Source organism: Myotis nattereri (genome assembly GCF_964212035.1).
Source record: "Myotis nattereri genome assembly, chromosome: 3".
NCBI classification, from domain to species: Eukaryota; Metazoa; Chordata; class Mammalia; order Chiroptera; family Vespertilionidae; genus Myotis; species Myotis nattereri.
The window spans coordinates 33,271,552-33,287,841 of record NC_138077.1 but is presented as its reverse complement, the minus strand read 5'-3'; the positions used below and the strand labels follow the sequence as shown (position 1 = coordinate 33,287,841).

Genomic DNA, 16,290 nt, shown 5'->3' with positions numbered 1-16,290 from the left:
GGACTAAGTGAGACAGACCAGACATACCCTGAAGCCCTCCTGTGGTCCCTCCTGGCTGGTCAACCTTCCATGTCCCTTCCCGGCCCTGATTGTGCACCAGTGGGGTCCCTCAGCCTGGCCTGTGCCCTCTCACAATCCGGGACCCCTCGGGGTATGTTGGGGAGCCAGTTTTGGCCCAATCCCACAGGCATAAAAGACTAATATGCAAATGGTCCAAACGGCAGAATGACCAGTCGCTATGATGCGCACTGACCACCAGGGGGCATATGCTCAATGCTGGAGCTGCCCCCTGGTGGTCAGTGTGCTCCCACCAGGGGGCATATGCTCAATGCAGGAGCTGCCCCCTGGTGGTCAGTGTGCTCCCACAGTTGGACATCCCCTGAGGGCTCTGCACTGTGAGAGGGTGCAGGCTGGGTGGAGGGACACCCCCAGGAAGAATTATAAAGGAGACTGTTCCAGGGACTAAAAGTGAATGGAACCAATTTGTTTTCTGAGAATGATACAAAAAGCTCAAGAGTCTGGTCCTAAATTTCACACAAAAGGAGTGGGGAGACCAACAGGCATCAAATGGACTCAGGCTGTGGTGTAGGAGTAGGAGAGAGAAAAAGGGTGCTTGTAATTGTGCCTTAGAGAGTTCCGTTTGTTCCCATTATTACAACGCCCATATGCGTCATATTGCTATAGCTACTACAACGTTATACACTGCAATAGAGACGCCTTCCCCACCGGAGCCCACAGGAAGTTAAGTTGCCCCAGCCTTTATTCCAGCAACAGTTCTCGTCCACAGCTAACTGTTTTGATTTTACAGGCGCTGTGAATCAAGGGGCTGGTCCTGCTGGCGGAGGGACTGGTTTTTGTTCCGTTGTTAGAACATTCAGAATAAAATGTGTGGTGAACATCTAACAAAGGCACCAGACACTCTGCAGGCACTTGCATTGCGTACCAACCTCAACCCTAACATCCTCCCTCCCAGGACATTCTTTTTGCCACAGTTTTCTATCTTTTGGGGGTTTGTGTTTATGTAAAACACCTCAAACCCTTTCCATAATATGACAGGGCAATAAATATATTTATCACAAATGTCTATAGACCTAGCTTAGAATAATTTGCTCTAAAATTAATCTGGAACATAATTAAACTCTGTTCCAGTAATTAGGAAGATGCTTTTGAGTCTTGTATTACCTTAAGGCCATACACATGAGCATCAATTATTATTGCACTTTAAGTGTGCTTAACCTGAGGAGTCTAATTAATGATGGATCTAATAACAAAGTGTTCTCTGTGTTACCAGCCTAGGGTAGGTTGGAAGGTGAAGAATAATATCCTGAAATTATCTTCTTTAATGTTTTGGTATTTGTAGGTCATATTTCTATTCATCCATATCTAAGACAGTTTTAAAGAAACAAATACTTATTTTACATGCTTTTTTAAAAGTTTTTTTTACATATTTTTGCTTTTACACACACACACACACACAACCAAATTAGGATTTCTAGTTCAAAATGTAGCTTAAACACTAATGATTACCCAATAAAGACTCTACTAAGAAAGAGTGAAGAAATCATGTGATAAAAGTGGACAAAAGAGAAAATTCATAAAAGAAGAGATTTTTAAAAAATATATTTTTATTGATTTCAGAAGAGGAAGGGAGATGGAGAGAGGACTAGAAACATCAATGGAGAGAGAATCACTGATCGGTTGCCCCCTGCACGCCCCACACTGGAGATGGAGCCTGCAACCCAGACATGTGCCCTGACTGGGAATCGAACCATGACATCCTGGTTAATAGGTTGACACTCAACCACTGAGCAATACCAGTCAGGCTAAAGGAGAGTTGTGAATACGTTTCTAAAAGATAGAAAGAGAATGAAACCTATCCTATATAAGAAAGAGGTAATATGCAAATTGACTGTCACACTCTCACACAAGATGGCTGTCCCATGTGGGCACAAGATGGCTGCCAGAGATGGCCAACAGGGGAGGGATTGTGGGCGATCAGGCCAGCAGGAGAGGGCAATTGGGGGAGGACCAGGCCATCAGGGGAGGGCAGTTAGGGTTGACTAGGCCGGCAGGGGAGGGGAGTTGGGGGTGACCAGGCCTGCAGGGGAGGACAGTTAGGGTTGACCAGGCCGGCAGGGGAGGGCAGTTAGGAGTGACCAGGCTGACAGGGGAGGGGAGTTGGGGGTGCCCAGGCCTGCAGGGGAGGGCAGTTGGGGGCAATCGGGTCAGCAGGGAAGCAGTTAGGTGTCCATCAGGCTGGCAAGGGAGTGGTTAGGGGGCAATCAGGCAGGCAGGTAGGCGAGTGGTTGGGAGCCAGCAGTCCTGGATTGTGAGAGGGATGTCCTAGATTGGAGAGGGTGAAGGCTGGGTTGAGGGACCACCACCCCCCCCCCCCCCAGTGCACGAATTTCATGCACCGGGCCTCTAGTGGACAATAAAACCAATTGGGAAAGCAGGGATCTAGAATTCGCAGAAGGAAGAAAAGGAGCAAAAAAGAGAGGTGATGTCAAAACTCCAAAGGCTCCAAATTAAGGTCAGAGGTAAGGAGGAAGACAGGAAGATAGGAAGGGGGCTGAAGAGATTAATTAAAATTTCTCTCCTCAACAACACTCTGGGAGGTGTGGTTACAGAGGTTGTGGTTGTGGGGACAGGTGAGGGGGAGAAAGCAAAAGGAACACAAGAAGACCTTTACAAGAAAGTCATGTCCCCAAAACCATGAGAACTACAGTGTGGTATGATTTTGAGCAGCTGGAGGAGGACTTGCTGAGAAGAACTGGAAATCATTGGAACTAGTTATGAGGACCATTTGGCTTTGACTGGTACCAAGGTTGAAACACTGAATGTATAACCCTAACATATTACTTGTCTCTACACTGGAGAGTATTCACTTAATCATGATCATGTAAATGCTGTGCATCAAATGTTGAACCTTTGATTTAACCTATAAGCCAAACTGGAAAACTTTAAAATGTTATATCACAGAACGTGTTATTGATTTTGATAATTCAAAATTGTTTTTCAGTGCAGTTTAATGCTCTCCACCAGGATCTCCAGCTCCCTCTGCCCTCCATGAGGCCCTCCACCCAGGGCACTCCTCACCCTGGAGCCCCAGACTCTGTGCATAAGAGACGCCCACCTTAGGCACCACCCTTCCCAGTCCCCATGGCCAGGACTTGGAGGGGCTGGGTCTTCACTTCTGGGACCTGGAAGCAGATAGAAAATAGGGTTTCCTCTGAGGGAGAAGAGCCACAGCGAGACAAATAATAATTTAACTCCAGAAAGTGAACAAGATGTATGTGGGGGTGAAAAGGAAAAAAAAAGGGTTAGATGCAGGAGGACAGCAGATATATGGTGAGAGTGGAAAGGTGAGGTGGAGGGAAGTCTAGGTATTGATGCTTCCTCTGTGGGGAAACAGCAGGACACAATAACTAGCACAAATAATAGAGCCATCCCAGCTCTACCACCCACTAACTAGTAACCTTGTGTAAGTTATGTAACTGCTCAGGGCCTCAGTTTCCATGTCTGAAAAATGGGGATAATTAATCTCTTTCATAGGTCCAATGTGAGGAAAAAAATGAGTTAATGTACAGTGTGTAAAAAATGTTTAGAAATTTCTGGTATACAGTGAGCACTCAATAGATGTTTAACGTTAACATCATTGGGAGCTATTCTGTGCTACCTCAGTAAAATAAAAAAATTTTAAAAATAAGCATTTTTAAAAAATATTTTTTATTAGTTTTCAAGAGGAAGGGAGAGGGAGAGATAGAAACATCAATGATGAGAGAGAATCATGGATCGGCTGCCTCCTGCATGCGCCACACCAGGGATCAAGCCCACAACCAGGGCATGTGCCCTGACCAAGAATCAAACCATGACCACCTGGTTCTTAGGTCAACGCTCAACCATTGAGCCACACTGACTAGGCAACAAAAATAACTTTCAATTGAAGGAAGAGAAGCAGATAAATTATACTTCTTAGCTTCTTGGAAGTTCAGCAAATAAATATAATGCCTGAAGTGGATAATTGAAGAAAAGCAGTGTTTTGTATTATTTAAAGTTAAGGAGGTAACTATTAGTAACACTAAAATTAGAAATCCTTATAAGCTTTTATTATTTTCCTAATCAAGAATTATACAATTCTTCATTTAAAAAATTAAGCGATAATATTTTGGCACAAATTAATTCTATAAATGCTGAAATCAAGAACACCAAACAAATCAAGCTGAATCTATTCCTTTGCAAATGAATTCAGTCTGAAAGATATATTTGGAAGTAAAAAATAACCTCTCAGCCAACAATATTTTCCCAAATCTGCGCCACACTTTCCAAGGTGATAGCAGTGCCACACCTCTTGGCAGGGAGACACAAATCCTGGGGAGGTGCAACATTAGTGCCTTACAGCACAATTTCCAACTCTACATGTTATCCCGCCATTTCCTCCAGGCTCACGTGCTGCTTCTCCAGTTCCAGCATGTGGGTGCCATGTACCTGGAGGGCTGATACGCTCTCTTTAAGAGATGGCTACCCAGATTCTCAGGTTCACATTTCTTGCAGGCAGGTGATCTGCAAGGTGTTGTTTTCCTTCAGTAGCAAGAAGACGGCTCTTTGGACCATTCTAGCATGTCAGAGCTGATGCCTTTTTATCTCTACCTAACCCTCCTTCATGCAATGCTTAACACTTGCATTCTTCCTAAGGTACACCTGACAGGAACATGTTACATTAACACCTTCTGAGAGGAACTAAAACCCCAAAGGTATTTAGACAAACGTGTAATGTGGTTATTCTTTTTCTCGGTGATATAGTTGCTTCACTTTCCCTAATTTACAGCTTTCCTATAGATACTGGAACAATTCCAAGTTTTTGAGTACCTGTTATCTGTCAGGTTCTGTGCCAGAAATTGACAACCTAGCTTAACAGATAAATTAAACGCCCCCCCCCCTCAAAAAAATAAAGTAACAGAATATTAATTCTATGGTGAAGGTAAACATAGGGTGCTGCTGGAACATGTATGAGGAGAACTAACCCGGCCTGAGAAAGTTAAGCAAAAATGGAGAAGGTCATTCCAGGGAGGGGATACAGCATACCCAAGAGCCAGAATAAGGGTAAATTGTAAAGTTCTCATCACACACGAAAAATTTTGTAACTACACGTGGTGATGGATGGTATATGTGATCATTTGTCAAATATATATAAATATTGACTATTATGTTGTATGCCTAAGACAAATGTAAATTATATCTCAAAAATAAGAAATAAGAAAAGAAAAGGTACTAAGTGGAAATGCAGTGAATTTAGAAATAAACTTGGGAACAATTATTTTAAATAGTATCACCCTGGCTGGTGTGGATCGGTGGTTGGGCATCAACCCATGAACCAGGTCAGGGTTCAATTCTGGGTCAGGGCACACGTCCAGATTTTGGCTTGATCCCCAGTAGGAAGTGTACAGGAGGCAGCTGATTGATGTCCCACTCTCACATGGATGTTACTCTCTCTCCCTCTTCCTCTCTCTAAAAAATCGATAGGTATTATCATCCAGGAAAAATAAGTCTCTACAGTCATTCAAGATTCATGCCCTTTAATAAGAGTTTGTAATTACATAGGCCTGTACCTTTCTCATTAAATTTATTCCAAAGGATTTTATAAACTTGTCACTATTATAAGGAAAATTTTTAATGTGTCGCTTCAAATGCAAACTGGATATAGCCAACTTGGAGAAAAACTTTTAGCTTTTGTATATCTATCATATAACCAGCCAAATACTTAACTATTGTGGTGAATTACATTGCTTTTGTATAATTAAAGCAACCTTTCATTCCACAGATAAACTCAACTTAATAATGATGCATAATCTTTTTTATACAATGTGAACCCACTTTGCTTAGAATAGTAGCAATTTTAGAATAGTTCCACGATAGTTTTGAATGAGGTTAGACTACCATTTTCCTTTCCTGTTCTATCTTTGTTTTGATATCAAGGTCATGTTAAACTAATTAAGAAATGGAAAATGTTTGCTCGTCAATGTGTTTCTTGAATTTTGCAAGTTGTTCGTATTATATCCAGATGTAGATCATACCTAACATTATTTGCTCTATCTCTCCCTTAACCTTGAGATGTTAATGTTATGGGCTTCTCAAAGAACTGAATAAGACAATGAATTACTATGAGCTGTATAAATATCACAGGTTTAGTAACAGAATGCTGCCAACAGCACGTAAGTAACCGTGTACCCCTTCCTCATTTTTTAGCCATGGAGGTTATCTACCTTGGTTTTTAGGAATGTTATACTTTCTTGCTTTTCTTTGAATGTTTGCCAGTTAACTCTCTAACCTTACACAATAGTGTCACTTTACCAATTTTTAAATTTTATCTAAGTGAAATCATATAGTTGTTATTCTATTATATCTACTTCCTTACATTCGATAATTACCCAGGTCACTGCAAGTTCATTAGTTCATTCCATGCATGACCCAAACACCATATATCAGTCTAATATAAATTTCTATGATTTTTCAGTTTCAGGTTATTACATGTTATACAGCTAAGAACGTTCTTATACATGGATCCTTGTATTCATATGCCTACATTTCTCTGGAATAAATATCTAAGATTTAAACTGTTGGGTTTTAAGGTATGCATATCTTAAAATCTCATTGATTAATTCCCAAGTGTTTTGAAAATGGTTACACAATTCAGACTCCTACAAGCAATGGAAGAGACTTCTGCTTTCCATCTGGGCCAAGCCAATATAGTGCATGTGCAATGAATGGTATCTTATTTGTACTTTCTTATTATGTATAAAAACATTTGTATACCTTAACTAATAAAGAATTAATAAAAACATTTCTTAATAAGCTTAAAAAATCCATTTGGATTTTCATTTGTGAAATGCCTGTTTTTCTATAGGGATGTTTGATTCTGTTTGGTTCTTTTTGCATTCTGTATATAAGTCCTTGTCAGTTACATATATTATGCACATGTATTCTGTGATTTCCACTCTTACTGTCTTTTCAAACTAGTTCTTAGTTTTAATGTAGATTTATCACTCTTTTCCATTATAATGATCTTAAACGTGTTAACATGTTTAAGCAGTCTTTTCCAACCTGACAATTACGATACTCTCCTATATTACCTAGTGAAGTCTTTATATTTTTACCTTTCAGATTTAGGTCTACAATCCCCTTGGAACTCATTTTTGCATAGAGTGTAAAAAAGAGAGATTAGTTTATTTATTTAAATAAAGATACCCATTTTTCTCAGAACATTTACTGAGTAGACTCTTTTCCCACTGTTTTAAGTTTCACTTTTACCTGTTAGTGGGTTTTCGATTGTGATCTATTACTGTGTTCAGTATATCAAGAGCTCTAACATCTCACTGCCTTCATTTCTACACTTCATAATTAACCATGTTTCTGATAGAGCAAGTCCTCGTACTTCAACTGATTGGTTATTCTTAACCCTTTGTATTTCTGTATTAATTTTGGGAACAATTTATCATGTATACACACATAAAACCTGTATTTTGATCAGGTTTGTTTGAATCTATAGTTCAATTTGGGCAAAACTGCTATTTTTCAATATTGAAGTATCCAATCCATGACTATGATAAAGCATCTCCATTAAGGTGTAAATATAACTCTATATAGTCTTCTCTGTAAAATCTTGTACATCTTCTATTTGATTAAATACTTCAATAATTTTTATGCTATTTTAACAAGTAATTTAAAAAATATATATTTTCAACATGTTTGTGGCTGGTGTCAAGAAATACAATCTATACCAATAAAAGGGTAATATGCTAATTAGACCGGATGTCTTCCAGATGACCTTCTGAATGTCCTTTCTGACAAAGCCAGGCATGGGCGAAGCTGCCGCGGTCCTGGGCGCCTGCAGCTGCGGCCAGCCCAGGTCCCAGGTGCCTGCGGCTGGCCAGAGGAGGGAAGCCTGGGTCCTGGGTGCGGGGCTGAAGCAGAGGTTAATCACTGGGGCGATCAGGCCAGCAGGGGAGCAGTTAGGGGCAGGGTGTGCAGTTAGGGGCGATCAGGCAGGCAGGAAGGTGAGTGGTTAGAACCCAGCGGTCCTGGATTGCGAGAGGGATGTCCAGCTGCGGGTTTAGGACCAATCCTTGTGGGACCAGTCCTAAACTGGCAGTCAGACACCCCCCCGAGGGGTCCCGGATTGGAGAGGGTGCAGGCCGGGCTGAGGGATCCCCCTCTCATGCGTGAATTTTGTGCACTGGGCCTCTAGTCCTATATAATAAAAGCCTAATATGCTAAGTTTCTGGTTGTCCATTCAACCAAAGCTTAATATGCTAATGATATGCTAAGGCTACTCCACTGCTCACTATGACATGCACTGACCACCAGAGGGCAGACTCTCCGACTGGTAGGTTAGCTTGCTGCTGGGGTCTGGCCAATCAGGAATGAGAGAGACAGACTGGACAAGCCCTGGAGCCCTCCCATAGTCCCTCCCTGGCTGGCCAACCTCCTGTGCCCCTCCCCGGCCCCAGTCGTGCACCGGTGGGGTCCTTCGGCCAGGCATGCGCCCTCTTGCAATTTGGGACCCCTCGGGGGATGTTGGAGAGCTGGTTTCAGCCCGATCCCACAGGCCAGGCCGAGGGACCCCCTGGTGCATGAATTTGTGCACTGGGCCTCTAGTTGATAATATTTGTATACTGATTTTTGTATCAGACTTTAACCTCATAACTTATCTGTGTACATCCAATATGTTTCTAATGTCATGCCTTATGCCATTTCCTCTCACTTGGAACCCCCCATTTTTTGGAGGGACTCACAGTTCCATTCCCAATAAAATGATAAAAGTGGTGTAATTTCTACCAGAAAAATGCATATGTGCACATAGACACAATTTTATATAACTATCATAGAATCCACTATTCCCATTCTGCAAAGTGGAGTCCAGATTAAAAATTAAAAAACAAAATACACTCGGGTCTTAAGTATTTATTTACAAAGTTCTTACTAATACAACTGCTTTTAAAATATAGCAATAAAGTGGTACATACATGGTATAGAAAAATCTATATAGTCAGTTAAACTATTAAGAACATAACCAAGAACTGTTAAATGATAATTAAATGTTTATAGTAATCCCTAAACAGGTAGGAAATAAAAATGAAATTATTCATAAGAACTTGATTATTTTGTATTGCTGACTATAAAACAAAAAAACTATTGTGAAAAAGAATATCAAGGCTTGAAAAATATTTTACAACACAAATAAATGTATTTCAATTTTACATTTTATATGGGATGACAATAAAAAGTTGACCATACACATACCCATGTAATATTTGACAGTAGATTAATAAAACTAATGCCAGTTTTAGAGTTATTTCATAAAGACTATAAACAATCTTTACTACAATTTCCCCATGGTCATCCTTCAAAAACCCCACACACTATCAAATTAAATCAAGATTTGCTAGTGTCTAAAAATCACCATAAATATAGGCTCTGAAGCAGCTACAAGTATACACCCATATCATGTTAGTGCAAAATATACATTGTTTTTTTAATCTTTCTGTTCTTATCTCAATTTGCAAAAGTATTTTGAAACAATCTCCTTTAACTGTTATTCTTTTTAATAAGGACAAATCTTTTTAAATCCACACGCTAGATCTTAAAGACACTTGAGAATAAATTAAACTGCAAAAGGAGCAGTTAACTACTTCAAGCAGCACATGTGAAACAAGACCCCACTATTTAATCAGTTATCTATGCAGGTTTTTAATATAATTAAGTACTGTGATATCACCTCATTTCTGCACAAATTGAGATACATAAATATATACTTCCGAAATTCATTCATGGGCACTATACAAAGAAATCCACAGCAATATTTGGCATCCACCAATGAAATTTATTTACTGTATGTGTCAGGTTGCAGCATTACTGTATCATGAATAACTTAAGATATTGGTCTTCAAATGAAGGATTCAGGCAAAGAGAAAAATTACATCAAAATCAATATAATCTTTTAATAAATTAACTTGAAAAATGTAAGAGGTTAACCTTACTCTTTCAAGAAGAAAACCAACTGGCATAGTTTAGTGTTATCTATCTTCTTTCCGGCTTTCACCAAGTGCTAATGACAAGTACCATATAAGTCAGTTCCTTATTTATGTATGAGGTGTTAAGTTTCTATAAATTAAGATTTTTTTAAGCTTCATATCAAATGAGTTGTTGATCTACTTAAAGTATGACTTCTCCTTTCAAAGAAGGAAGGAAGGGTGACAAGGGAAGGCGATGGAATACCCTGTAAAGATAAGACAAATATTTTATATTTATACTTTTTCTTTTTAAAAGTTATAACATACAGTTATGCATCATGCATATCATTTTTACATTTCACAAAATACCATAACAATTAATTTAAAGACATCTAAAAATCCTAAACTCTTTAAATAAGCAAATGAATTTAAAACTGGAGGGGAGGAAATTTCAGCATTCTGAAAACAAAACAAATGGATTCACTAGTTAACTACATATCAACTCACTAAAAAAGATATTGGCTTACTGCTAGTAGTGGTAATTAACTTCTAAGAGATATTAATAACTCAGTGTTTCAGGTTATTAAAAAAATTACAAATTAGTAAACAAGTTTTGAGGTAAAAAGATAAACCCTAGTGGTTTCTTCTTAACCATAAAGCAAAATTAAAAGAGATGATTTTATGAGAAATAAATTTTCTAAATTTGAAAGTCATATACTCCTAAAGAGGTTTTGGATTATGTATACAACCCATATTTATGTATGTATGTATGTTTGTGATTTTGCTCCATATAAAAATTGAGTCCTAGCTGGTTTGGCTCAGTAGACAGAGCGTAGACCTACTGACTGAAGGGTCCTGGGTTTGATTCTGGTCAAGGGCACATGCCTGGGTTGCAGGCTCAATCCCTGGTAGGGGGCACACAGGAGGCAGCCAATCGATGATTCTCTCTTATCATAGTTGTTTTTATCTCTCTCTCCCTCTCCCTTCCTCTCTGAAATAAAAAAATATATATTTAAAAAATAAAATAAATTGAGCAAAACAGCAGCACTTCTGTTAATAGAGATTATTCAGTTACTAAGGTCAAAATAAAATTTTTCATAAGAGCTTTTAACAATAACAAATAAGCATACACAAGAATGCAAAAAAACCAACAGTGAGTATAAATCAAAATGAATTACAAAGAAAGTTAGTGTTTTATTTTAGCATATATGAAAGGCTATGTGTAAGTAGCCAACAATGTTCTCACCTACAATGGAGCAAAATGAAGTGTTTAAAGAGCTGTGTTGATCAAGTATTACCATTCAAGTGATGATAAAGCAATGATTTAAGTAGAAAGTAAAAAAAATTTTCCTCAAATAAAATTTTTATGATTTGCTACATTAAAAGCATAAATTTTATAAAATGCCATAAATCTAAGATTAAGAATCAGATTTGGAATATGAATCCACTTTACATGGCAATAATTATTAGTCTTTAAAAAGTCCACTTTCATAAATAAGAAAATTTCTAATAGTATTGATTTTTTTCTGAACTTGAGCATAATTACCTTGAAAAATATTTTTATGTGCCAATCTGCAGTAAAGCAGTTATAAAATTGTGAATTCAAAAGTCCCCACCCACCTAATAGGTAATTCAGTGAAGAAAGAATACTTCCTTTTTTCACAAATACAAATTTCAAATAGCTAATAAGCTCACATTAAACTTGAGGCTTGTTTCCATTACTGGTTGGCATATCTCTTAATTCTTCACAAATACCAAAGATGACTTGGATAGAACTTTTTTTGAAATTTGAAAAATCAATATTTTCTTTCAGTGTCTCTGAGAAACTAACTCGTGAGGCAGAATGACGTATAGATGGAAACCAGGAGTTTTGAGAGCGCCCACCAGTAGAGTGTGAGCACTGAGCATAGACATGCTTAGTAAATCCAATTGTACTGCTTGTGGACACTGAATGGATAATCTGTTAGAACAGAAATAAGCAATGGAGAAAAGGACATGAATGTCTGAAAGATATTTTAGGTACTTCTTATTTATATTGTCTACATCAGGGGTCCTCAAACTTTTTAAACAGGGGCCACAGTTCACTGTCCCTCAGACCGTTGCAGGGCCGGACTATAGTTTTAAAAAAAACTATGAACAAATTCCTACGCACACTGCACATATCTTATTTTGAAGTAAAAAAACAAAACGGGAACAAATGCAATATTTGTATTTGCATGTGGCCCGTGGGCCGTAGTTTGAGGACCCCTGGTCTACATAAAAGTGACAAAATCACAAATAATACAAATTAACTTACTAAAAAGTTTCTAAAAAAATCCAGTTACTTTCATTTGAAAAGCAATGTTTATAATAGTTATTATAGGAAATAAACAAGGGACAGTTCTTTGGCCTTCAGAAAGCTTATAATCTATTTTAATAAAGAAATGCTTACTGTTTTTTGTCAATTTTAATATATTTTTCATTTCATTTAATATATTAATCAAATTTCTATTCATGTTTATATTATCAGCTAAGTATTGGAAGTTTAACCTTGACCAAATACCATTATAAACATGCTCTGCCCTAACTGGGTGGCTTGGTTGTTTGGAGTACCCTTCTGTCCACCAAAAAGTTGTGGGTTTGATACCCAGTCAGGACACATAACCTAGGTTGTGGATTTGATCCCCAGTTGGGGCACGGGGCATGGGGGACGTACAGGAGGCAACCAATCAATGTTTCTCTTTCACATCGGTGTTTTTCCCTCTCTCTAAAATCAATAAAAACATATCCTCAGGTGAGAATTAGAGGATTTTAAAAAAATCTGTGTAAACATGCTCAGAGTCAGCTGTAACTCTTTGATGTATTAACTAAAGATCTAACTAGCTTTTTTTAAAAATTTACTTGAGGGTATTACAGATGTGCTCCATTATTCCCCATTGCCCACCCCACCTGCTTCCTGCTCCAACCCAGGCCTTCACACATGAATGTCAGTGTCCATGAACTATGCATATCTATATATATAAAAGCCCAAAGACCGGAATGGCAGAAGGACGAGTGGCTATGAAGCACACTGCACTGCGGCAGCCAGCCTGATCTGGGCCCCGACCCGCACCCAACACCCCAATCAGGGGCAGGGCCGGCCGCCAACCGCCCATGGCCACTTCCCCCAGCTGGCCCCTCCCTGGACCCCTCCCCCCAGCTGGCCTCACCCCCGATTGGCCCCCAACACCCCAATCAGGGGCAGGGCTGGCTGGCCAGCCACCCAAGGCCCCTCCCCCCCCCACCAGCCTGATGGGCCCCCATTGGGGTGGGCCAGCCTGACCCCACCTGTGCACGAATTTGTGCACCGGGCCTCTAGCATATGCATGTAAGTTCTTTGGTCATTCTCTGCCTGCCACTCCCAACGCCCCTTCCCTCTGCGATCCCTCAGTCTATGCCATGCTTTCATGCCTCTGGGCTGATTTTGTCCATTAGATTCCAAAGTCTGTATAAATTTTATATAATAAAAACACTAGAGCAGCCTCGGGGGTGACTACTCATCATGAACTGCCCAATTAGGGATTTATGATTTATTACAGCACCTCTTTTTTGTCCACAAGATCCAAAGTGCAGAGTTCAAGAAGTGTATTAATGGTGCAGGGAACAGTCCATACAAAGCCTCTATGTGGATTAGCCTAGATTTTTTTAAGGGAAGCAAAAACGCCAGTGTGGCTGAAATAGGATTGGGGGGGTGGGGGAGGACATGTGTTAAAGGAAAGGGTGGAAGAACAGAGTATGTTGCCTTGGAGAAGTCTGATATTCTAAGTGTAGAGGGAGATAAATGAGGAACTGGGAACAACAGGGGTTCTCTCTAGCAGCCATGGGTAGGGTGCAAGAGGATGGGGTAAAAGGAGAAAAAAAAAAATACTAGAGCACACACTGTGTGCCAGGGACTGATCAAAGCACTTTTCATAAATTAACTTATTTAATCCTTACAACTGCTACGTTAGATTCATTTTACAGATAGTGAAATTGAAACAGAGATCTTTAATAATGTATCAAAAGCCACAGAGCTAGTAAACAGCAGAGTTGAGATTTGATCACATGAGTTCTAGAGTTCATGCTCTTAGCTACTACACAAAATGCTCTCACTATATAATCACATCATATAGGTATATGTGTATGTGTGCGTACTTAGTCCTTACAATAACACCATAAAGTACTATTATTAATCTCTTTTCCCTCATCTGCAAAAATGGGAATAAGAGAACAAGAAACTTGCTAAAGGACACATAATTGAATAACCAGCACTTGCTTTTTTTAACCTTAGAAGGTTAGGTTAATAATTTTATAATCATACATCATTCATATATTTAGTGGCAGTAATAAATGTTAGAAATGTCCTTAATATTTATTGTCTAATACTTCAGACACCATTGGGAATTTGTATTTTTCAGAACACATTTAAAAATATACATATGAATTCAGAACACATATCATCCTTTGAAGTCTACAGTTTCAGAAATAATATTCTACTCATCACAGAAACAGTAAAAGGAAAAAAACTCAGTCTGTTATATTGCTGGGACCAATGTGTATAAACAGAACCATTGCTATTTAGGTTAGTAAAGTGAGAGGCCAGATTGAAACATGCTTTTTTCTTTAGAGACTTTAGAGCATATCTCAATCTGAATAAAATTTAATATCAAATAAACTACATATTAAGTATGTCTCTATTTCTAGTTCATTAGAGTGATGTTTTCTCAGTTATCTTTACCTAACAAAAGATGTTAGAAGTTAAGAAGTATAAAAAAAAAATGGAGATATTAGATTTCCATCTTTAACATTAGCAAATTCCATACCAACTTCCATAAGTGTGAATAAGTCATTAGACCATCAAATCAAAGTCACTTACTGCTAATGATGATGTGCTAGACATACGACTCATTACATGCTTGTCACTGCTGAGAGGACTTCTTCCCTCCACTGAACTTTGAGATGTCATAAGAGCCCTTCGTAGAACTCTTCTTGGAGTTTTGGAGAAAGAGAATGCTCTTGTAACCTAGAATTTTAAGAAGTTACAATTAAGCCTAAAAAAAGTTTAATATAACTGATCAGAACAAATATACATTAACAAAGCCAAATACACATGAAAAGTTTTTGTACAAATAGTATTATCATAGATTTAGAATCTCTTTGGACAAAACACTGAGAAAATGTAGTACAGTAATAGTCCTCACTCAGCGTTGTGGTCCTCGATATGTTCTGTGACTTCAAGGGAAATGACATATAATAAAACCAATTTTATCACAGGCTAATTGATATAAACAAGAGTTAATTTCCTATAGCATTCTCATCAACATTATAATGAAACAACGCTGAACATTATTTAAAGACCTGCTGTATACTCGCATTCTTAGAGCACGACAGTCAAATGGAAGGAAAAAAGTGCAAGGATAAACCTGGCATGGGAGAGAAGAAACATGGCTTTTTTGTGTCTGATTTCACTAAAATTTAGTTCTGAGATCTTTAACCCAAAGCCATTTGAACCTCAATTTCCTTTTTGAAAAAGTGAAGGAGTCAATGCCATTTAATATATTTACCATATATCAAACATGCTGATCTTGGAAGATATAAAGATGATTAAATAAAGTACAAAGCTTCCCTTCAAAAGCAAAAACTTGTAAATCTAGCAGTAGACTATGGCTGCAAATTTCATCTAGACTATTAATATACTTGTTTTTCTACTTCTAAAAGGCCCAATATTCTTATGTAATCCTCAATAAGGTAAGCAGGGAAGTTATCTCCGATAAGGTAAGAAGGGAAGTTATATCCAGTGTTACAAGATTGAAACATATTGTGGTCAGGATCTCTGTTGTGTGCCCTTTGCTGAACAATATCTGAGGTGATATTCAAGATGAACGCACACAAACCTACATCTACAACACCATCAGAACATTTCTACTGAAGTAGAGTTCATAGAAGTATCACTATAAAAAGAATATGAAGGTAACAGGTTATAATTACTGTACCAAAGAATTCACTAAACTAAAACTATTATCTCTGTGGGCCATTTCCTAAGCCCTCAAACCAACTTTGTTTTATAGACTATCTTCACACTGGTGTTTCTGGCAATATTATTTTAATGTAGTCTAAAAAATACTTTTTGGAGATATGTTAAATAATAATGCCAGGGGACTCACCCTTTTTGAAGTCTTTTTTATTGCTCTAGATGCCCTACTCAATGTACTGTCCATATCTTTTGTATTTACTTCAAAGGTTTCTGGATCAGCAGTGTAAATAAGATTTTCCTGTTCAAAAA

The 16,290-nt window shown here is 38.4% G+C and overlaps 1 protein-coding gene across 12 annotated transcripts in view; it reads right to left on the bottom strand.

Annotated features, from left to right (window-relative positions):
• Window positions 1-8,947: 8,947 nt before the first annotated feature.
• ECT2 (epithelial cell transforming 2) overlaps window positions 8,948-16,290 on the bottom strand; it is a gene marked incomplete at both ends in the record, with an annotated part of 62,130 nt that continues 54,787 nt past the window's right edge. For 11 of the 12 annotated variants that reach the window (XM_081087290.1, XM_081087295.1, XM_081087293.1 and 8 more), the window contains 3 exons: window positions 8,948-10,276; window positions 14,884-15,030; window positions 16,172-16,279. In XM_081087290.1, coding sequence (XP_080943416.1) covers window positions 10,187-10,276; window positions 14,884-15,030; window positions 16,172-16,279 — 345 coding nt within the window. The remainder of the gene's footprint in view (window positions 10,277-14,883; window positions 15,031-16,171; window positions 16,280-16,290) is intronic. The other variant, XM_081087292.1, reaches the window with a different exon arrangement.